The sequence below is a fragment of the Gracilinanus agilis genome, chromosome 2, assembly GCF_016433145.1.
Source record: "Gracilinanus agilis isolate LMUSP501 chromosome 2, AgileGrace, whole genome shotgun sequence".
In the NCBI taxonomy this organism is placed as follows: Eukaryota; Metazoa; Chordata; class Mammalia; order Didelphimorphia; family Didelphidae; genus Gracilinanus; species Gracilinanus agilis.
The window spans coordinates 284,243,808-284,266,698 of NC_058131.1; the positions used below are offsets into that span (position 1 = coordinate 284,243,808).

At 36.7% G+C, this 22,891-nt stretch overlaps 1 protein-coding gene across 2 annotated transcripts in view; it reads right to left on the reverse strand.

The window, feature by feature from the left end:
- The window catches only part of SPTAN1 (spectrin alpha, non-erythrocytic 1), a 61,705-nt gene extending 41,498 nt beyond the window's left edge, over window positions 1-20,207 (reverse strand). For both annotated transcript variants that reach the window (XM_044664026.1, XM_044664025.1), the window contains exons 1-8: window positions 20,175-20,207; window positions 12,829-13,068; window positions 10,228-10,353; window positions 7,022-7,162; window positions 6,405-6,551; window positions 2,457-2,590; window positions 2,108-2,252; window positions 1,868-2,022 (exon numbers count right to left, since the gene is read on the reverse strand). In XM_044664026.1, the coding sequence (XP_044519961.1) occupies window positions 1,868-2,022; window positions 2,108-2,252; window positions 2,457-2,590; window positions 6,405-6,551; window positions 7,022-7,162; window positions 10,228-10,353; window positions 12,829-13,068; window positions 20,175-20,207 (1,121 nt within the window). The remainder of the gene's footprint in view (window positions 1-1,867; window positions 2,023-2,107; window positions 2,253-2,456; window positions 2,591-6,404; window positions 6,552-7,021; window positions 7,163-10,227; window positions 10,354-12,828; window positions 13,069-20,174) is intronic.
- Window positions 20,208-22,891: the final 2,684 nt, after the last annotated feature.

Consider the following 22,891-nt stretch of genomic DNA (forward strand, 5'->3'; position numbering starts at 1 on the left):
TTGTACAAACAAAACCAATTCAATGGATTATAAAGGAAGCAACAAACTGGGGAAAAATGTTTATAGCAACTTTCTCTCACAAAGGTCTCATTTATCAAATATATAAAGAATTAAGTCAAATTTATAAGATTCTAAGTAATTCCCCATTTGATAAATGGTCGAAGGATATGAATAGGCAGTTATCAGATGTAATCAGTTATCAATAATCATATTTTAAAATGTTCTAAATCATTCTTGATTAGAGAAATGCAAATCTAAACAACTCTGAGGTACCACTTTTACATCTAGCAGGTTGGCCAATATGATAGTAAAGGAAAATGATAAATGTTGGAGGAAATGTGGCAAAAATCGGGACATTAATGCATTGCTGGTAGAATTGTGAACTGATCCATCCATTCTGGAGGGCAATTTGGAAATATGCCCAAAGGGCTACAAAACAATGCATACCCTTTGATCCAGTAAAACTACTACTAGTTCTGTATCCCAAAGAGATAAAAAAAAATGGGAAAGGACCTATTTGTACAAAAATATTTATAGCTGCTCTTTTTATGGTGGCAAGAATTGGAAACTAAAGGGATGTCCCTCAAGTGGAGAATGGCTGAACAGACTGTGGTATATGATGGTGATGGAATACTATTGTGCTTTAAGAAATAATAAGTAGGTTGATTTTAGAAAAAAACTGGAAATACCTACATCAACTGATACAGAGCAAAGTAAGCAGAACCAGGAGAATACTGTACACAGTAACAGCAATACTGTACAATAATCAACTGTGAAAGATTTAGCTACTCTCAGTAATGAAATGATCCAGGACAATTCTGGGGGACTTATGGAAAAGTTGGGGTAGAAATGCAGAAGAAAACGTGTGATTTATCACTTGTTAGTTTGGGTCTATGTTTTGGGATTTTGGTTTTATAAAAATATTCACTTACAAAAATGATTAACATGGAAATATGTTTTGAATGATAATATATGTATAAGTCAGATTGAACTGCTTGCCAGCTCTCTGGGGGGGGAGAGGGTGAGGAAGGAGGGAGGGAGACAATCTGGATTATGTAACTTCAAAAACTTATGTGGAAATTTGCTATTAAAATTTTAAAAATTAAAAAAATAAAGACAATTTCCATTTTAATGAAAATCAAAACAGTCCTTAAATTTTACCACACTCCTAGCAAATTGAACAAAAATTGAGAATCAATGTTAGAAGGGTCATATAAAGACAAGTCCATTAATATACTGTTGGTGGAACTGTGAACTGGAGTCCAATGACTGGTGAAAATAATTTGGAATTATACAAAGAGAATGTCTAACATGTCTATGCCCTTTGACTCATATTCCATTGAGAGAGGTATATAGGAAGTTAGACCCTGTAAACATCCAAATATCTATTGTGGCACTTTTGTGGTAGCAAAAAATTGGAAACAAAGTAGATGCCATTGAATGGGAAATGGATAAACAAAATGTGGTACATGAAATATAATGGAGAATTACTGTGCAGTAATAATGAATACACTGAAAGCATGAAAAAACTAAATGAACTGATGTAAAGTAAGCAGAGCCAGAAAAACAATAAACAAAATGACTACATCAATGTAAATGTGAATAGTAACTATAAAACAATGAATGTTGCAACATTATAAAGAATAAGCTTAGCCTCACAGAAGAAATGGAATTCACATATCTTCCACTTTTTTTACAGAGCTCAGAGTTAGTTCACAGGTATGTAACATTATATATTAAGTCAGACCTTTTGCCCATGTGTTTATTTGGTTTCTGAATTCCTTCTCTTTTAAGAAGAATTATTTATCATGAGAGAAAGGGAGGGGTACAGGGAGAAATATGTGATGTAAAATTTTTTTCTTCCTACCTATAAGAATCATTGAGGCGTGCATGTCTTTCAGCTGCTAGGGTACGGATCTGCTCCCAATTTGTAATCAGCTCCTCTCGCTTAACTTGGATCTGAGTAGCACTCATGGGATGGGATTGCTGCAGACGGTCAGCCTCAGCACACAAAGCTTTAACCTATAAACACATTAACTCTAAGTAAGTACCAACTTCTAGATCCCTGTTTACTTAAATAAATGAATGAGTTTCCTTTCAAACCCACCTTGTCTTCTAGAGCAGCAAGGTCTCTTTCTAGTCCCTCATGTTTTCGGAGTAGAGCCTGTACACTTGCCAAATCTCGGCCAAAATCATCAGATGCCATCAATTGCTCCTTCTCCTTAATCCAGCTGATAGTTTCATCCACATCCCTAAAAGACACAAGCACTAGTTTATTCACAGGAATTCAGGCTTACCTAGGAACAAGAGCCCTAATTTCTTTGTATGACTGTTAAGATCTCTACACAGATGAAGTCTTTCTCTTGTACTATACAGGCCTGTATATCATCTGCTATGCTGTCTGTTCCTAGTCATAAGACGCTCACCTCTCTCAGCAGACTCTCTGGGGCCCGTACCTGTTAAAACGCTGAACTTCAGCTGCTCCAAAGAGCTTCCCCTGCCTTTGGAGGGCCAGGCCCTTCAGTCGCTGCCAGGCTGCATTCACTTCATCCTGCTTGGTCTTGATCAGGTCTTCTTCAGGATGTTGCTCCTAAGGAACCAAGGAGACAACATGAATGGAACATAACTTCTGGCTCCTCCAGTTATAAAAAATTACCTAAAAGGTGTAATGGCATATTTTGAAAGCATAATTTCCTGTTGAAAAATATGTATCTCATGACAATTTATTGCAGTTTGAATTTAATTGTTGTTTTTTTGTGAACCTCAAATATGTTGGTAATTAAGGTCAATGATCTTAAAGGGAATAAATTCAACTAACACTTTTACTAGTCATCTCTTATTTGTCAGTTACTGGTAGGTGAGAGGAAACAGATAAAAATTAAACAATTTCTGACCTCAAAGGACTCACATTCTACTGGGAATAATATGAATATAGATAAAAAACAAAATACGCATGAAGTAAATATAAATGGGAATGGGGAAGAAACTATTACTAAAGAGATTAAGTTAAACCTTGGATCAGAGTTAACACTTAGAAAATAAGGCTTAAAGGGAACTAGGGATTCTAGAAGGGTGAGCTTGAGGATCAAATATATTCTAGGCATAGAGGGATGGGTGGTAGAAGGTTGGGAATAGAATATAGGAAAGTAAGGCAGTTGTGATGGAATGTAGAAGGCACAAAAGAGAATAAATAACATGTAAAAAGCCTAGAAAGGTAGAATGGAGCCAGGCTGAAGAGATTATATTTTACTCTAGAGGCAATTTAGAGTCACTGGAGCCTCCCTCTGGGGCTAGGTAAGACTTTTAGGTAGCTGTATGGAAGATGGATTAGAGAGAAGAGGGGCTGAAGACTAATTCAAAGGATAATCTTATAATCCAGTTAAGAAATGTTAAGGGCCTGACCCAAGGGTAAGTAGAACAAAGGAGGCAAATGTAAGAGAAGCAGAGGTATAATCAACAAGAGTTGATTAGATAGGTGTGGGAAAGGAGAGGGTTAAGGATGACTCTAAAATTATGAACTTGGGTGACTGGAAGGATGCTGGTACCTTCTTCAGAGAAGTTAGGAAGAGAGGTTTTGGTAGAAAGATAATTTGAGTTCTGTTTGGACACAATTTTGAGATGTTTACAGGATAAGAGTTAGCAGTTGTGGGATTAGAATTCATGAGAGACTATAGGTGAATATATATACAACTGGAAATCATCTGTATAGAGATGACAGGTGAACCTGCAGGAAGTAATGAGATCAAAGAAATGAGGGGAGAAATGGATCATGGACAGAGCTTTCACACAGACACATCAGGAGATGATACAGGAAAAGAAGATGAGTAACGGTCAAATAAATGGTAGGAGAACAAGGACAAAGAAGTGTTAAGAAAACCCTAGGGGAGACGGCAGCTGGGCAGCTCCATCGGTTTGAGAGCCAGGCCTAGAGATGGGAGGTCCTAGGTTCAAATCTGGCCTTATGACACTTCCTAGCTGTGTGTCCCTGGGCAAGTCACTTAACCCCCATTGCTTAGCCCTTATACATAGTATTGGATCTAAGGTAGAAGATAAGGGTTTAAAAAAAGAAAGAAAAGAAAACCCGGGGAGAGCATATCCTGGCTGAAGTGATGATCTATGGTGTCAGAGGATGCAGGGGCCAAAAATGTTCAGGATTTCTTAGATAAGGACATTAGATTTGCCAATAAAAGAGGTTACTGGTGACTTTGGAGAGAACATTTTTAGCTGAGCAATGAGGTCACAAGCCAGAATGCAAGAGGTTGAGGAGTAAGATGCAAAAGGAAGTCACAGAGTGGAATCTGGCGGTGAGAGAGGAGAAATATAGTCCTAGAACTTGGGAAGACTGTAGGCTCAAGTCAAAGGTCTTTTTTTTTTTTAAAAAGGTTGACACTTGGGATATATTTGTCAATAGCTGAGGAAAAGCTAATGAGGAAAAACTGAAAACCAGAGTGGAGATGAATGAACTCAATTCAAACCAATCATTTAAATACCTATGTGTAAGGAACTGAGGATACAAAGAATTAACATTCTATGATGGGGCATACATATACAAGTATCTAGAGATACATAAAGAACTTTGGGTAGAAGATTTTTTTCTTTTTTTTTAAAAAAATCCTTACCATCTGTCTTAGAATTGTTACCAAGTATTGGTTCCAAGGCAGAAGAGAGGTAAGGGTTAGGCAATGGGGGTGAAGTGACTTGCAGTTATGAAGTATCTGATGCCAAATTTGAACTAAGGATCTTCAAGGCCTGACTGTCAATCTTCTGAGCCACCTGGCTGCCCTCTGAAAAATACATTTCTAAAGAAGTTAGGTAGACCAGCTTAAGTAATTTTGAAGTTTATAAAAAGTTTTCATCAGACAAAAAAAATGTTATTGGCCTCACCTACACTTAGAAACACTAATTTATATAACAACGTTTTTTAAAAATTTCCAAATTAAACGGCCTTCAGTTTTCAAGCTTGTGAACTGTTTATGAACCTCTTAAGTAACTCAGCCTTTACACTAAGACATCCAAAGCAATCAATCTGCTCTTGATTTCAAATTTTCAAAAGGTTCTTAAATGTATGCACTGATGATATGCAATGGAGTGGGGACTTCGGGACTTCTGGAGAACAAGAAAGCAGATCTTTAATAGTATTTTATGCCACATGGAAGGGTCAAGTTCCAATGGTAGAATGAATGCCAATTTCATTCAACAAGAATATGCCTTCAGCAAAGATACTTAAAATTGAAATTGCCCCCAAACAAAAAACTAAACAAGTTATGGCAGATAAATGATGAATAAATGATGAAAGGGGGGGGGGGTTAGAAAAACATGAGATCATTTAAATGAAATGATACAGAGTGAACAGAACCAACCAAGAGAACAATTTGTACAATGACGACAATATGGTAAAGACAAACAATTTTGAAAGAATTAGGAACTTTTATCAATGTAATGACCAATCATGAGGCCAGAGGATGAATGATGAAATGTGCTACTACCTCCCCTCCTGGAAAGAAACTCAGTATAGAATCAGACATATTTTTGGACATGACCAATACACAGATATTTGTCTGATTGTTTTTGTATTGGGGTTTTGTTTCTTTCATTTTCAATGATAGAGGAAAGAAGATTATTTTTGCTGACTGAAAAATTATATAAATTTAAAGAGAAATAAATTGCTCCAAACAGAAATTTCTACAAAAATGATTAGCTAATATATGTATATTAATATATGTTTGTGAAAAATTTCACACACATTACCTTATTTAAATTAAGCAAGTTAAAACTGAATCTCATATTCTATTAGTTTAAGAGTGTATGCTACAGAGTAAGCTTTGATCTCTTTAGAGGAAGGAAATAGACAGGGAGGGGCATTTCTGCCCAGTAAAAGCAGTGAGGTAGAGTTCTTCCCATTTTGTATGGCTCCTTTTTTCCAACCTATTCATTATAGTGCCTTCCCTAAGCTAAGATACCTCAGGGATCTGGGAAGACTTCTAATCACAGTGGAAGCAAAGAATAATCAGGCTTGATGGAAGCTTGCCAATCCTTTCCAAGGAAGCTCTACCACACCCTCCCCTGAGAAAGCCTTTGGGGCAGAGCTTCAAATGAAGTTTGATTAAGCCTCACCCCAAATTGGGTGGATGTGAGAATGCTGAAATGGATTGTCTTTTTTGTCCAGGGTGAAGAGTATAGATTGCTTAAGTAGGAAAGCAAACATTTTTAGGGAAAAAAAACAAGATTGTTCAAACTGATGGACTGAATATATGATTTAATATATGACAGTTCTATTTTGGGAAATGGGGTCCACTCATAAATTATAAACAATACCTAAATTGCCATTATTTCCTTTAGAACACCCCAGGAGAAGTTGGTATCCATGATGTCCTAGAATACATATAATTTCCTTTGCAGTTTACCTGGATAAGTTTGGCAGCAAACTGGTTTACTTCATTTACTCTCTCTTCATGAGCAGCCATATCTGTCTGAAATTCTTCAAATTTCTTCTGTAAAACTTCCACATGTTCCAGATCCTGACCCAGTTCCTCTGAAGTAACAATTGCTTCCTGTTCATTAACCAAATCAGAACAGAGTTATCCACTAATGCACAAAAAATGTTTGCATATCTTTCTTCTTTAAAAAAACAAACAAACAAAAAAAAAACTCTACCCTTGTATCTTAGAACTGATACTAAGTATTGGTTCTAAGGCAGAAGAATAGTAAGGACTAGGCAACTGTGCATATCCCTCTTTATGAAGTACCAGATATGGGGATATCTTTACCTGTTTATAACAGGAAGATTGAGAGCGCATAACCCTTAAAAGCCAAACAAAGCCCTGGTATAGCAACTTTTTTTTTCAAAATTCAGGTCATCCACATTTTAGTTGAGAACCCTCCCAGGACCAACAGGAATGGCAACCCCAATTATCTCCATCACAAAATCCTATTCTTCTTGTCAGATATTATCTACTGCTGGGCTGTCCTTTATAGCTCCAGAATCTGGCAAAGTGGGGCAGGTTATCTTGCCCAGACCTACCTTGTCAGTGATCCAGTCCATCACATCTTCACACTCCCGTAAATACTGCACCAATTTTTGTGCCTGCAATAATTTTACTCCCTTCTCCCGCATCTTCTCCAGGAGTAGTTCCCATTGTCGGTGTAGCTCCATCAAACGAGCCTATGGAACAAACCCCAACCTTATAGAGCATAGCTAACCAGAGTGGTGCTGACAATGAGGACAGCTCTTTGGAGGAAGTAGTCAGAAACATTTTAAGACTTTGCATCAAAACTTCCTTTTAGGTAATTATTAAATTGAAAGGGAATTATAACAACAATGACAAAAAAAAAAGAGCGGTAACAATGAGAAATAAATGAATTCTAAAAATTAGTTTGAGTTCCTCACCGCTTCACAGGCAGATTAATTCTAGTCCAGTGAAGGGCAAACTATGTCCCCACCCCCCCAATCTGGCCTGCAGGCTGTAGCACTCCCCTAATCATTAGGAGTGCTAAGGCCAGTGTGTCAGACTGGGAGGGAGGAGAGGGGCGGCCCTGCACAGTCCCTGTGTCTAGTCTCTTTTAAGGAAGTGTTTCTCAAATTGGGATGGTCAATTGAAGAGTCTTGTCCGTGATAGAAGCGATGATGCTCTTTTAAAAAGGATATAAAGGATTAATGTAGATGATCATCTAGGGAAAGGATCCCAATCAAGGGGGAAAGGTAAATAAGAGAGTAAGTTCCAACAGATATCATGGATGCAAAAACAACTAGTTATGGACCCTAAGGGAGACTGTAATAAGTATAAAGATTGAAAAGGAGGGTTCCTGAAATTTAATCAGATGACAAAAAAGAGTCTTGGCAGATTAAGTTTGGGAGATTAAGCTGTAGAGATTATTATGAAAAAAAATTTATCAAATCTGTCCCAATTCAGATATACAAATGACAATCACAGGTCACATGCTCTTTTTCCAAAGTAGAAATAAACATACCCTAAATGTTTCCAGCATCATTGGGTTTTATTGGTTTGGACCTGGCCAAATTAAGAATCTTACACTGATTGGCAAAGAAACAATCAAAACTTCATTCAGATTTGGGGTAAAGATTCCTTCTTAATACACTTGTGCCTACCCAAGATGCTGGAAGTTTCTCTATAACACCATCAAAAGCAAAGAAACTAAACGCAAAAGAGGAAGAGCCATGAATTCATCCCTGTTGACGATGCCATTCCCATTAAAACTGTAACTTGAAAGTCAAGTTACTGAGGCTAATGGATATTTAACATAGGACGATTCTTAGGAGACAGTTGTGTGTGCTTAATCTGAAGGGGAGAAAAAAGGTTCACACCAAACTCACTTCCAACACTGTGCATTAACACTGCAAATAAGCAGAGGAAGGAAGAAAGAAGGCAGTGGCATCTCCAAGGAGTGAAAAAAGATAGCATAGATGGCACAGTAAACACTCCACCTACTCGTATGTGGGACCCAATGTGGGTGGCTGTGACTATGGGACGACACGCGGTCCGGTAAGGCGTAAAAGTCTGAACCAGTAACAGAGAGGTTACCCACAATACAGTATACAAATAGCTTTCATTCACCCATCCAATCCCACATTAGTGATGACATTAAAAGCTGTCTAAGGAATTACTGGTTTCTGCAAAACAGAGGGCTAAGAACCTTAAGGAATTGAGAACACTAAGGTATGAGTAGGAGGCAGGACAAAGCCCAAATTTAAAGTATCGCAAAAGATTAAACACATATTACAAAAAACTTTAATCCAAAATCTATCTATCCATAGCAAATTTCATTTTTGTATTACTGATTAAAGTTCTGATACAAAATAAATTAGTAATGCAAGAATAATTCTTTTCTTTCCAGATTAGTCTCATCTTCTGAATTATGTAGGTTAGATACCAGTTTCACAGAGCTTTTATTATTATAAGACTGTGGGTGGGTATGGTGGCAAGGATTACTAGTCTGAACAAAGACTCCAATGCTACCATCATAACACTTGAGAAATATAACAAAGGTTGACTGACTAGAAAGGAAAATCCTGGTCTTGAGTCAGGTAGATTTATTTCTCAATCAGAATTTGATATAAACTGTAATTAAAAATTTTTAAATTTATTTTAAAATATTTTCCATGGTTACATGAAAATAGTAATCTTTTTTGAAGCAGCAGCAGAAGTTTAAAAAAAGTGGGGGGAAAAGATAGGAAAACTTAATAGGCATTACCAATCAATATAGATTGAAAATAAGGAGGGAAAGTAGTATATTTATACAGGTTAAGAAAGAGAACTTCAGAAGAAAATAATATTTTAACAATCTACTTAAGATTTATTAGGAGCACTGAGGTGACTAACAAATCTGGATTTATCAAACGGGATTTTGTTATCAAATGATTTCCAAAGTGCAAGTGAAGCTACAGAAGTGATTTGTCTGGGCCATTCTTGATTCTTCCATTAATAACATGGGACTAATACTACTAACATTTATAAAGGAAGCCCAGTCTGAGGAGAAAGGAACAGAACTGATTCTTATCTCAATATTTGTATATCACTCTAAGAGGAAATGGTCTAACACAAACTTTTTCTTAATTGAAAAGAATTTTCTTATTTCGCAGAGGGTTATTACAGAATTAGAGAAATGGGCTTTTTGTAAAAAAGTGCATTGATTACTACCATTTCTTCAATTAATAATAAAAACTATAAATGACTGGTTTCTAACACAGTGGTTGCACATATCCATTACAAGACTGCTTACTACAGCTGATCAGGGAAAATTTGACTGCTTACTACAGCCAAGGACATCTCCCAGGGCAAGTCCAAAATGAACAAGTGGCCTACAATGGATGACCTCTGTTTATGTGTCAGTAATTAATTCTATTTACCATTGTGTCAATCCTCAAGTAAATTTATCATTGACACTTGTCCTTTGCTAATTACTTCTCCAAAAAAAATTATAGTGTAACTTGTCTAATCCTATTTAGAGCACTTTAGTTATTTTCTAGATTGCTGTCCAAAAAGGGTAGCAACTTCTTCAATGAATACACAATTATTCTTGCTTATTATGTTCACTTTGAATCACCATAATATAAAAAAAAAAGGTTTGGTTAACTCCTTTCAGATTCAATAAACTCTTTCAGAATGTTTTAAAGATCTAAAATCTATTAAGTGTGCCAAGTAATCATGGTCTTAATCAAATTCTTCTTACTCTCAGACAAAAGTCACTGCATTGGGTACTCATACTCACTCTTATAGTTTCAGATGCAAAATGCCCTTCTGAGATCATCAGGTTGCCAGTCTCATCCAGTTTCACAATGGCGCCTGAATTGGCCTGCACTTCAGCTTCAAAGGCCTGGTGTTTCTGAAGCTTCCCCTATTGAGGGAAGAAGCAACCACTCAGCTCAACATAGCTTTCTTTTTAAGTCTCTTCCCTCACCCTGTTCAACAACTCATTACCAATGCTATCCCTCCCCTTCTCTACCACTTGGCTCAAATACTATAAAGTTCTAAATACATACTGCTCTATGAATAAGAAATGTTTAGTAAAGAAAAATATATGTTCAACAGAAAATTGCAATGCTTAAAATATTTTAAAGTATCTAAAAATTTATACTTGTACAAAACCATCATATTAGAAATATATTTACTGCTAATTTTTTCAATATCTTTCAAATCTGAAATGAATATTTTGCTTTATATGTTGCTTGAGACACAAGTTAAGTGACTCCTTTAAGTGTCACAAAAACAGCCTGTGGGGGGCAGCTGGGTAGCTCAGTGGAGTGAGAGTCAGGCCTAGAGACAGGAGATCCTAGGTTCAAACCCGGCCTCAGCCACTTCCCAGCTGTGTGACCCTGGGCAAGTCACTTGACCCCCATTGCCCACCCTTACCAATCTTCCACCTATGAGACAATACACCAAAGTACAAGGGTTAAAAAAAACAAAACAAAACAAACAGCCTGTGTCAGAGGTAGGATCTGGATTTCAGGTCTGACTCCAAGGCCAATTGTCTGACTGACTACTAATCCATGACGCCTTCCTCTAAGAACAGTTGCAAATCTTCACTGTTAGGTCTTGTTTCCTACACTTCTCTACCCCAAAAGATATCTCATTCATATTGAGAATGGTATCTTTACCTTCTTTAATTTTAACATCATTCTCTTAAAAAAAAAAGAAAAAAAGAATGTGATTTAAAACTACAAGGTTTTATAATGCTAGATCCATATTTGGGCAAACTCTAGCTTATGATCATATCGAAGTACAGTTTAACTGCATTAATGTTGGGGCCAGGAAGCTTCCAAGGAAAAAATTCTATAGGTCCAACATCAATGCCAACCATACCTCCAAGCATGGCTTTGATGAAGGTGCAAAATCTACTTTGAGTCATAGTAAAAGCTAAGTACATAGTTGGGAGGGAGGGAGGGGAAGAGGAAAATGTATAATGAATATAAATCAGCTAGTCATGTCTAATAATGCCATTGTATGGGTTTCGTGTATGGTTTTACACCATAAAAAATCTTTCCTCTTTACAGGCTTTTGGACACTGGCTTGCCGCAGTTTCAGGGCTCTATAATCCTGCGCAGATTCAACTTTTTAATGTCTTATTATTCATATTTTCCTAGAATACTACTCAGGTGAACCTTCAGAATTCTAGGAGTAAAATTCTAAGGTAGTTCTGGGTAAAAAATTTTAATTAATAGCACTCTTTTGGTATGCCAAAAGGATTTAAACCCCTCATACAACACATACTTGAAACTCTAAAAATGATCACTCCCCAAAATTGCTGTAAAGAATGCTTTTCCCCCCCTGATAAGCCAGTAATGAAACATCTGATAGTGATTAAATATTCTATAGTAACTCTGTAGGGATATAGTGCTGGATTTGGGAGTTAGCAAGACTTAGGTCCAAATACCACCCTTGACACTTAACTACTAAGCTATGTGACTCTGAGCAAGTCACTAAATATTTCTGTTCCTCAAGTGCCCCTTTAGAACTTATTTATGTATAAGAAGTCATAAATGAGTTCTGATCAGGACAAAAGAGGAATTCCTAACCTGATGTCTCTTCAACATATACTCTTTTGTCTAGCATCATTCTGAATTCATATCAGCAATAAAAATATAACATGTTTTAAAATTATTATAAAAGATCAATGAATAGGGGCTCCAAGAAGATGCTTAAAGATCATTCAAGACAGATTGCCTACTTATTTTTTAAAGAAAAAGCTCTAGTGTCAGACCTTAATATTACAGTTCCATATAAATTCACAGAAAATATGTTTTGCTACAGTAATTTTGTACAATTTATTTGAAAATATTCTGAGTATTAAATAGGTTATGTAGTGGATAGAGAGCTGAGTCTGGCGTAGGGAAGACCTGAGCATAAATATGGCCTCAGACGATTACTAATTGTATAATGCTGGGCAAAGTCATTCAATCCCATTTGCCACAGTTACCTCAACTGTAAAGTGGAAATAATAACAGCTCCTATCTCACAGGACCACTGTAAGAATCAAATGAGATATTTGTAAATGTGCTTAGCACAGTGCCTGGCACATAGCAAGCACTAAATAAAGGCTTATTCCCTTCCCCATGTATTCATATAATTTTTTTCTCCTGAATACTGAGCTCTCTGCACCACCTTATTTAGTACTTTCAATATTTTAAAATAAGTTATACAAAATTAACTTAGTAAAAATATTTACTATTAATTTACACTGACAGCATTTACTGAAAATACTTTCTTACTGTCTAATTCCTTTTTGAACCTTTTTTTTTTTTAAATAAAAAAATCTTTTGCCCTATGATATAAACAAGAATTTAGGTAGGTACTTCAGAGGGCTGAGACCTACTTGCAAATTGGTTGGGTCCTTGTAATTTTCATCTGATGCAATCTGAAGCTTCTCTTGAATCCATTTTTCCAACTCTTCAGCATCACGTTGAAAAAACTGGAATCGATAGGAATCCTCAAGCTTCTGTCGTCTAAGGGTTGACAGCTCCTTAAAGCGGTGGTATCGGTCCAGAACCTGCTGCCTCCTTTCTTGGATGTCTTCTGCTGTTTCCAGCACTTTGACCCCACTTGGGTCCATTTTCTGAAAAGCAAGGTGTTTTGAATTAGAATATGCTTAAACAGAATCAATAGAAGAAGGTCCATATATGAATATTCTCAACATTTTCTTTCTTTTTATCAGATCTGTGATTTTATGGGTGGGTGAAAAAAGAATAGGGGAAATGGGTAAGGAATTTCCTATACCAATGCATGTCTACATCTCTCCAACTTAGTCCTACAAGAGACCTGGGGCTTTGAGAGGTTAAGTGCCTAGTCAAGTGTCATCCAGCCAGTCATGTTATCAGAAGCTAGTTTGAATCCAGTTGAATTGCCAACTCTATCTACTCTTATCATGTTGCCATCTGATTCCCAACATGGCCAAAGGAAAACCACTTTCTAGAAGAATAGCCTACACAAGTGGGGCTAAGAAAGGGTACCAACTCCTAGCAGCCTAACAATGAACCTCAGATTTGGACTGCTTACCTTTGTTTCTTTCAATTAAAAAATTCATAATTTTTATCTTAGCATGGATCCCAAGGCAGAAGAGCAGTAAGACCTAAGCAACTGGGGTTAAGTGACCTGCTCAGGGTCACACACCTAGGAAGTATCTGAGGCTAGATACTGTCCAAAAAACAACAACTCACCCCAAAACATTTTTGAACCCAGGACCTCCTGGTCAAAAACCTGGCTCTCCATCTACTGTGTCATCTAGCCGCCCCTTACCCTTATTTTCTAAAACTCATGTGCAGGTCTCCATGTATCCCCAGAATAAGTAATCAGTTGTAGTAGATTTAAATTCAAATGAAGAAAAGAGATAAGTTAGCCTACAGTGTGTGATGTGGAATCTTAAAAGGCTATGAGAATTTAAAGGCTATCTTATCACTAATAATCAAGAGTTACTGCCAAATTAATTCAAAAGGCTCTTTCATTTATTCTTTCCATTTCCTGGTAGGGAAAGTAGAAGAATTAGCTTTTTGCAATGCTTGCCAACTTATAAATTTTTGCTTTTACTCTTGTTCTTTTAGTCTCATTTAGATTTTCAATGAAGATAAGAAGTGACTGCAAAATTATCAATCATTAATATTGATGAAGTTAAATATGAAAACCAAATTTGTTGGCTTCTCTTAGTCACACCATGACTTGAGACCAAATTAGTTAGATAGGTGACATAATCAAATTACATTGAGTAAAGTCTGCTAAAAACAAAACCCATCTTTAGAACTGTGCTGACAACTTATTATACTTAAGTTAAGGTAGCCCTCTTTAGTTTGTTTTACTTAGTTCCTACTTGTCCTTTTAGAAATATGAAAGGGGAAAAGGGAATATATTTAGCCTTGATTTCAAATCTGGGGAAATCAGCTTGTCAAAAAAGCTAGTAAACTAAGAAGGCAGTATTCTTCTGTTGCACTCAATTTCAGATCATCTCTGAATGTCTGTTGATTGATTGGGTAACTTCATCGAAATGTCAATGTCATAGAAGTAACAGGATTTTCTGGTTTTAACAAGTTAGAATTGGTGTGAACAGGCTGAATCAAAAAAAGTTTTACCAATTAAAAGGGTCATTTTTATCCCTTAAATGACTGATAATAGACAAGTGAAATGGATAAAAATGGCCAACATTTTTCCAAATTTGTAAAATCATCAACAATGTTTATTAGTCGGGAAACAGTTAAAAGAACTGAGTAAAGTATATCTTCTTGTACTATTTGAATTGGGAATGTAGTCATTAGTGAGAAATTTGTACCTCTGTCTAGCTTTGAAACTAAATAAATGGAGATGAGAGGATAGACATTAAAGGCCATTTTGAAAGGCCTAACAATGAAGCCTAGACTCAAACTACCTCTCTCTTTTTTAAGGTCATATATATGTATGTTTAACAATTGTGACTAGCAGAATTTCTTGCAAAATGTCTCCACTACTGAGGAGAGGTCTAGTGTATTTCCAATTGTGAATGAAGCACACCAAGATTATTTTATAGGAACACATTAGGTGACATCAGTCACACAATAGCTTCTTCTCTCAGTTTCTCATAATATCTAGATAAGACTGGTAATTGTTGGGGGAAAACAGGTACTTTTCAACTGAGTCCTGATCTTAACTTGGACTGAAGCAGTTTTAAGTTTATTTGCAAAGAATGAGGTAAGGGATTAATAATCCAACCACAACTTCATTTTCCAAATTGAAAAAGTTAAGTGTTTCATCTAGAAACAAGCTGTACTCATGACTCAAAAGCCAAAGCCAGGAAATATTAACTAGAGAAATATAGCCAAGTCTCAACCTAATTAGCAAATCTGAATCACATTTAATGAGTTCAGCCCAAGGTAATCTTGGTTCTACCATAGGACAACATTTCTAGAAAATTAGCTGCTCTTTTCATTGTAGCTGAAACGCCAAAGAGAAATTGATTAAGACAAGTTCTTACAGTGTCCAAAGGACAATATTAAGATTGTTTCTAGAGAAATAAACAGACAAAAAGAGAATAAAAATAAGCAGTACTTATGTTTCTGGCTTCCAAACAATGTTTCTCAAAAAAAAAAAAAATATTAAAGCCTTGCAATGAAAAACAGAAGCTCTAGTGAAAATGCACACTAGATATTAGTTGAATCTTTTCTAACACACAGGCATTTTGATAAAACAGCTAGGTGGCTCAGTAGATAAGAGTCGGGTCTAGAGACGGAAGATCCTGGGTTTTATTGTGGCCTCAGACACTTCCTAGCTGTGTAACCCTGTCACTTCACCCCTTTTGCCTAGCCCTTACCACCCTTACCCTGGAACCAATGATTCTAAAACAAAAACAAAAAACCAAAACTATTGCTTTCTTGGTGTCCCAATACCCAAGTTTATTTTGGTGAAAGTAGTCCAGGATAAAATAAAAAGCAACTATCTTGCTGATAGCATCATCATTACCACCACACCCTATATTTCTTATAGGTTCCTCAATCTTTATAGACATGACTTCATTAATCCTCAGACAATTCCTGAGAAATAAGATAAGCAGTCCCCGTCCCCCCAACCCCCAACTTTTACAGCTCAAGAAACTGAGGCAAACTGAAAGCAAACTAAAAACTAAAGTTTTCAATATTGATCCCAAGTATCCCAAATCCTGATCTACTTCTTTGCTTACTAGACCTAAGATTGCTAACCCTTTTTTTCTCCAGTTAATAAACTCCCACTGATTCTATCTTTGTTCTCTACCCTGGGCCATGTGGTATTAATTAAAATGAATGCTGTAGTTAAGAATCGAGACATTGTCCAAGATATCTGGACAAATCAAAACATGGTCGAACAGCTGAGAATCCCTATGTTGAAGCATACCATCCATCATCTTGCATACTTACATTTCCTAATGAATAGGTAAGTCATGAAAACAGGTTGAGTAACCCTCTAAGGTTAAGAAAGGAGGAAATAGTTTATCCATTTTGCTCTCATAAGTAAAATTTAAAAAGTAATTCCTGCTAACAATCCCATAGCAAAGCAATGTCATAAGTGCAGGCATGAAATAACCACTGGAGTTTCTGAAAGACATTTTAAATTCTAGGAAGCATTATTGTGTTATTTATCCTTGCCTTCTCACATCACAGATTCTATTCCTATTCCGTAATCCTTCAGCTGCTACGGAAACCTTCAAGAGATCTCATTCAGTGCTATGGAAACCTCGAAGAAATCATATTTAGTGAAAAGCTCTTTGAGATGGAAAAAAACAATCCATCATTACATTCATCTTTGGAAGGTTTTCCAGTCCCCAGGGTTCATTGGCCTCAATCTACCAATGAGGTTGAACCATCCAGAGCTGAAGTTACCAACCTAAAAGGACCTCTTTGTAGCCCTAGTGAAGTAGAGCCAGTCAATTGTATACCAAGTACTTTGGTCGGGTGATAATGGACTGTTCTTTCCCCTACAGCAGATCAGCTGACATCAGCAGGCCTAGGTTCTGCCAAGATGCAATCACTAGTCGCTAGGGAGCTTGGACACTGAAAGTCATACACACTGCAGAATGAGGTCTGCATTCAGAATTTTCATTTGTAGAATTACAAAAAGCTAAGGTCTATAGAGCACTCAACCTGAAATGGAACTCTATTCCCCAATCTAACTGCTATTTTCATTGCTCCATTAAGGGAAGGGCACTCCTTACTCAAAGGTGGATGAGTTGAGGAGGGACGACTTCAACTTATTAAAATGTTCTACCAAATACCATTATAACCCTAAGATGTTACTTCTCTAGAAACAAAATTAAATAACTGACTTCATTTTTGGACTCTTTACATATAATTCTCAGCCCTCCCACTACTAAAGCTGCAGAATTCCAAGGAACCTGCCCCAGTCTGTTTGAACATGCTGTGGGCTTTTTAAGGTCAAATTGGCGACATAAAGTTCCCCATTGATTCTAAAGAGGAATAAATTCTGGTCCTAAAGACTTTAAAAGCAAAGAGCTAAAAAAGATTCCTTTTTATTAAAAAAAAAAAAAAAGTTTAAGCAACCCTTTATCTTTTACAAGTTCTAAACAATAATTTCTAAAAACTGCCAAAAGATCATTTTTTAAGCTATTACAACTGTAAAGCAAATAACTACTTATCTCAAATCAGCTTGTAAAGTGATTTTTAAAAAGTACTCTGAAGGGAGGGAGGGGGGGAGAAAGAGACATTTAACATTGAGTAAAACTGGCCTGATAATAGAAACATGTGTTTATGTTTTTTAAATTTGTGAACATCTTTAAATTAGTGGAAAGCAAACGCAAAAACAACAACAAAAACCCAAACAAAAAACAACACAACAAAAACCCCCAGCTTTTTGCAGATATTATTTGAAAAGAGTGATGCTAAAAAACAATGACGCCATTCAGTGGGGGCTATTTATAAATGCTGCAATGCAACAGTCATGATGTCAGCAGTCTTTCAGCAAAGAAAGCAGCTTGATCTCAGGGGGTTAAAGAGGAATTACAACTGTGCCATCAACAGCAATAAATAAAAAATAAGACTTTGTCAGCATTTCCACAGGACGATTTAAAGTCTAGGGAGAGGAGAGCACTTAAATGTGAATATTAATACCTACTAAATTCCAGATCAATTTTCAAACTATCCTTAAAGCTTGAATATATCAACTGAATATGCTTACATTTTCTAGATTTCTAGCTGGAGGAGGGGTTGATATTAATTAGTATTTGCAGTTTCTTAATCAGTGCCCTAGGCACAGATATTTAAAATGCATTGGTTTAAAAAATGTTTTTGTTTAAAATGTATTAATAAAATTGTACAAATGAAATATTTAGTGTGGGTTGAGGGATGTTTTGAAGGTAGAAAAAACTGTTAAGCAACACATTCAATACAAAGGTCAAAGATTTGGGGCATTGCAGATTTGGTATCTGCAATGAACCAGCAATTACAGTTTCTTTCTAGGTCTCGTAAGTGGAAAAATCTGTAGTGAAGATAGTCAGAAATTTCTACAAAAGGAAAATCTTAAATCACCATCCTTTTAGAAAGAAGTTGCATGGAAATTTGATAGGCATTGAAAACAACCACTGTATAAATCCAGGTTTCGAGAAAGAGCAATGAATAATTTTTTTTAAGGTTGCATCTCTAATTCCATTCTTATTTTACTTATTTTTCTGGAAGCTAAGAATGCTACTTCACCTACTTGATTAAAATAAAAAAATTTGGTTACAGAGGGGTTTTTGGGAACAAATTTGTTTTTACTAATTAACAGGATGAACAAGTAACCTGTTTCATGGGGAAAATCTTTGCATTAAATCAAAGAAATAACTAGCGTAATCATTCAACAGTTCAGCTTTTCTGCTTAGTCAGACCTCAGATGTTTAGAAACATCGTTTACCATGGCTTTGGAGAATAGCCTGTTAATTAAATTTTAATGTTCCCCAGCAAAAATATTAAATTTATAAGATTATTAGTTAGCACCCATAAAACATAACATTAATTTTCAGTTAACTAGAAGTCAGTAGAAGTCAACAGGGTCTTAGCTTTGAGAAAGGAAATTATCTCGACTGCATTGCATCAAAATCCACAAAGAACATGATTTTTTGATGATCTAATTCCTGAATCCTTCCCAAAAATTATCACACCACTTACCTTTTAACCTATAATATTCAGATTAAGAAGTACTTAAGCACATTATCTTTAGTGCAAACAAGAAAATGTTCTCTAATATGGCCCATCTTTTTATAAGCCCCATTTAAAGGAGTTAAACAGGGTCAATTAAAAAAAAAAAAAAAGGCCTGTCCCTTGGATTTATTGCCTATAATCATGCAATCATAGAATAATAGATCTGGTGATCTAGTTCAATCCCCTCATATTTTACATAGTAGGAGACTGAAGCTAGGAGGAGGTTAAGTGACTAGCTGAAGACTATACATGTATTTGGTGGCAGAGGAGAGAGAACATAAACGTAGGCCCTGATTTCATATCCAGGACTCTATCCTGCACACCATTACTCCTTCAGGTTTGACAGTCTCTATATAATTTCTCTTTATTGGATATCAATTCTACTCATTTCTAGATTTTTAAAAGAAGATTCCAATTCAACAAATGCTCCAAAATGCTTTTTAGCTATTTTTGGTATTTTTTTAAAAGACAAAATTCAAAATTCCTATTATTCTAGAGACAATGTTACAATAAAAATAAAAGCTGGTAGAGACAGGAAACAAACCCAAGTGGTGAACAAATAGCAAGGAGAACCAAAATGTCACTTTTACTAAGTGAATTGTGGTTCAAATTCTTTTCCAAACATTAACAACCTGTTTTGTCTCTTGGTTCCTAAGTCAAGCAATGACCAGAGAAGAAAAAAATCCAAATCCATGACACATGCAAACTATGGTCCAGTGATGAAATAATACATTCATGCGTCAGAAGAGGAAGAAAAATAATTAGGGATTTAGATATTTTAAAGTGAAGCTACTAAAATCCTTGGATCACACACCACACCACACCACACCACACCACCCTTTCCCCCTCACTCTTCAATCCCCCCAACCTCAAACCCCAACTTGTCTGCTTAACAGAAAGATCCATGCAAGTCCAGTTCTTTCTCCACCCCTCTTCTCTGGTTTACAATCCTCTCTGACATCAATATTGTACCATCACTGCAAAACAGGCAAACCAGAGAAAGCAACACATTTCCTGCATGCTTCACATTAAATACCTGGACTCTGCGCTTACGAAACGATGACAACATGATGGAAGAATGCAGAGTCTAAAGGGGGAGGGGGAAGAGCAAGATAATATACTGCTAAAGGCAAACTTAACGAGGGTAAAATATAGATTAAAACTGTACAAGTAAATTCCATTTTCAGAATTCTTTTCTTTCCTTCCCCATGCTTCAAAGAATTATCATAGCATGTCATCTGCCACAATGCTAATTTTTAATCCACCAGAATGCAGTAGCTATTTTTTTCTAATAAAGGTGTGGCCGATTGCTTTGCTTTTTTTCCAAACTACAGGCAATCATTTTGAATGAGGCTCCTTAAGGAAAGATGATCATCCCTTTCCATTGTTCTATGGAATGTTTCACTCTGATTATTTATAACATCCTGAATAAGAAACAACAGAGATTTAAGAGAAAACCTCTTTTATCTCCATAAATTGCTATAGCCCAACCCACTAAACTGAGCCTAGATAAAGTCCGAGCTTCCTTTCCCAAATATCATTTCCTGTTTAAAAGCAAACAAAAAAATTGGTCCAAGGGAAATACATGAAAAACATTGAAGAGAAGTTGAGTATTCAAAGGAACAGCTGCTTTACTGAAAAAGCCTGCTCGAATGATTGGCCATAAGAGCTTTTTTTACATTCTTCCACTGAATTTGCTATTAAAGCATTGCATTCCAAGCTACTGTACATAGTTAAATGCTGCAGAGGAACCCTAGCAGTTAGGAGTGCATACCTAGCACAATCCTCGCATAGCTCAGAAAGGATTTATTACAGAGCCAGTTGGGTAGGCAGGCAGACTGGAGGCCTATTGCCCTTGACGTAAATTCAGCAATGGGAGGATTGTGCTGGACCTCTCCCAGTTATCCAACTCCCAGTATCTGCAATATGCTCCTCCCTTTCATAGGGCTTATTCCAAAGAACTAAAATGTAATAAATTCATTTAGCAAAACAGTATCGATTTTAAAAGGTCAGTCAGCTTGACAGGAAGATATTAAAACATTGAGAATGGGTGAAATTTCTTCTATTTGATTAAAAAAAACCCCAAACCATTGAAAGAATTGTTTCATTAGAGTTGCTATTAACATCCAATAAGAACTATCTTTCCCTAACATCCTCCAATTTTTTCCCCTGACTTTGGTTAGGTCCCTGGATAACATCTAACACAGTTTAAGTGTCCCACTGCTAATTATTGATCCACTTACCAAAAAAAGAATTTCCTGCAGTAAAAAGTTGACTGCAGCACAATCTTTTCCCTGATTTGTCTCAATTTGACCTTGCAAAATGCACAACTTAAATTAAAACAAAAAAAAAAAAAAGAAAAAAACCCCAAACACCAACATTTATGACAAGACAGAACCAACTGCCTTAGTTCAATGATTTTTAAAAAACCTCCTTCCATATGCTACTCTTAAAATATGTCTCACTTTCTGGGTATTAAAAAAGAACACCTCTCATCTCTTTATGTTTTTCTGTCCTCTTCTCTCTCCTCCCCACCCACAATATATAATATATTTAAGACTCCATTTTCCAAGATAAGGGCAATTTTTAAAAACAGATCACTAAAATATTACACTTTATCACTGGAATGAATTCTCTTCTATTGTATTCTCCCTCAAAGGCCCGAGCTTGGGCTTTTCCAATATAACTTGATACAGCTAGAACAAAGAGCACAAATATTTCAGGATTCATCATTTCAACATCCATTTTCCAAGTTGATACAGATTCCACCTCATCCCAGCTTTTCGATTCTGTCCAATATTTTACATATACAGCTTTTAAATCTAAGAGCAGATTTTTCTAAAAAAAATGACAATTTACACTCTTCAGTTAAAGGTACTTTAAAGCCAATTTCTTTAGAAGAAATTCGCCATAGATTATTTTCAAACAAGTCTGCTCTCGCATTCAACAGAAATTGATACAAAAAGCCAAATAATTGTTTTTTTTTGGGGGGGAGTTCTAATCTATTAAGGTTTTATTGGAATGGTTTCACAATTCAAGTGTTGCATATCTACTAGATAGAGACAAATAAATCACTAAGGTGGGGGTAGGGGAGAAGCACATTTGGTGCAATTACAGAAAATGGTTTCTGAGGTCTGTTAAAAGATTAGAAAAACACAAATAGACCTTTCTCGGATCTTTCACCTGAGGTGGGCAAAAAAAAAAAAAAAAAAAAAAAAGGTGTTATGGATTCCTTCCTATGGGATTTATCTTAAGGTCACTGAGATTTCTGCTCAATCTCCTTCGTCAAAGGTCTGTATGTCCAGCACACAAACTCTGACCTTTCAAACCCGTGGAGATTCGGTAAAGGGGGCTTCCTAAGCTACCTCCCCACCCCAAATCCACTTCAGGGGGGTTCCACGCTGTCCCTGACCTTGGACTGGGAGAGTGAGGGTGGGGCTGCGATGCCCCAAGTCTCCCCACTCAGAAGCTTGGGTGGAGGGGCAGAAGAGGACAGAAGGCAGAGCGGTGGGTGGGTTGGGGCGGAGGCTGGAGCCTGCTTCGCTGCTCTGGGCTGGGCTGAGACGCGCGGCGGCGGCGGCGGGGGGAAGGGGTTGGAGGGAATGGGGCCAGTTACCCGGGCGATCCTCTCAATGACATTCCTGCCTCCGTCTGCCCGGGGCGGATCCGCCGAGTTCTCCCGCGAGCCACAAAGCCAGATCCCTCCCGGGCCTCTCGGGACTAGGATGCGGAGCGGGGGCGCGGGCGGAGCGG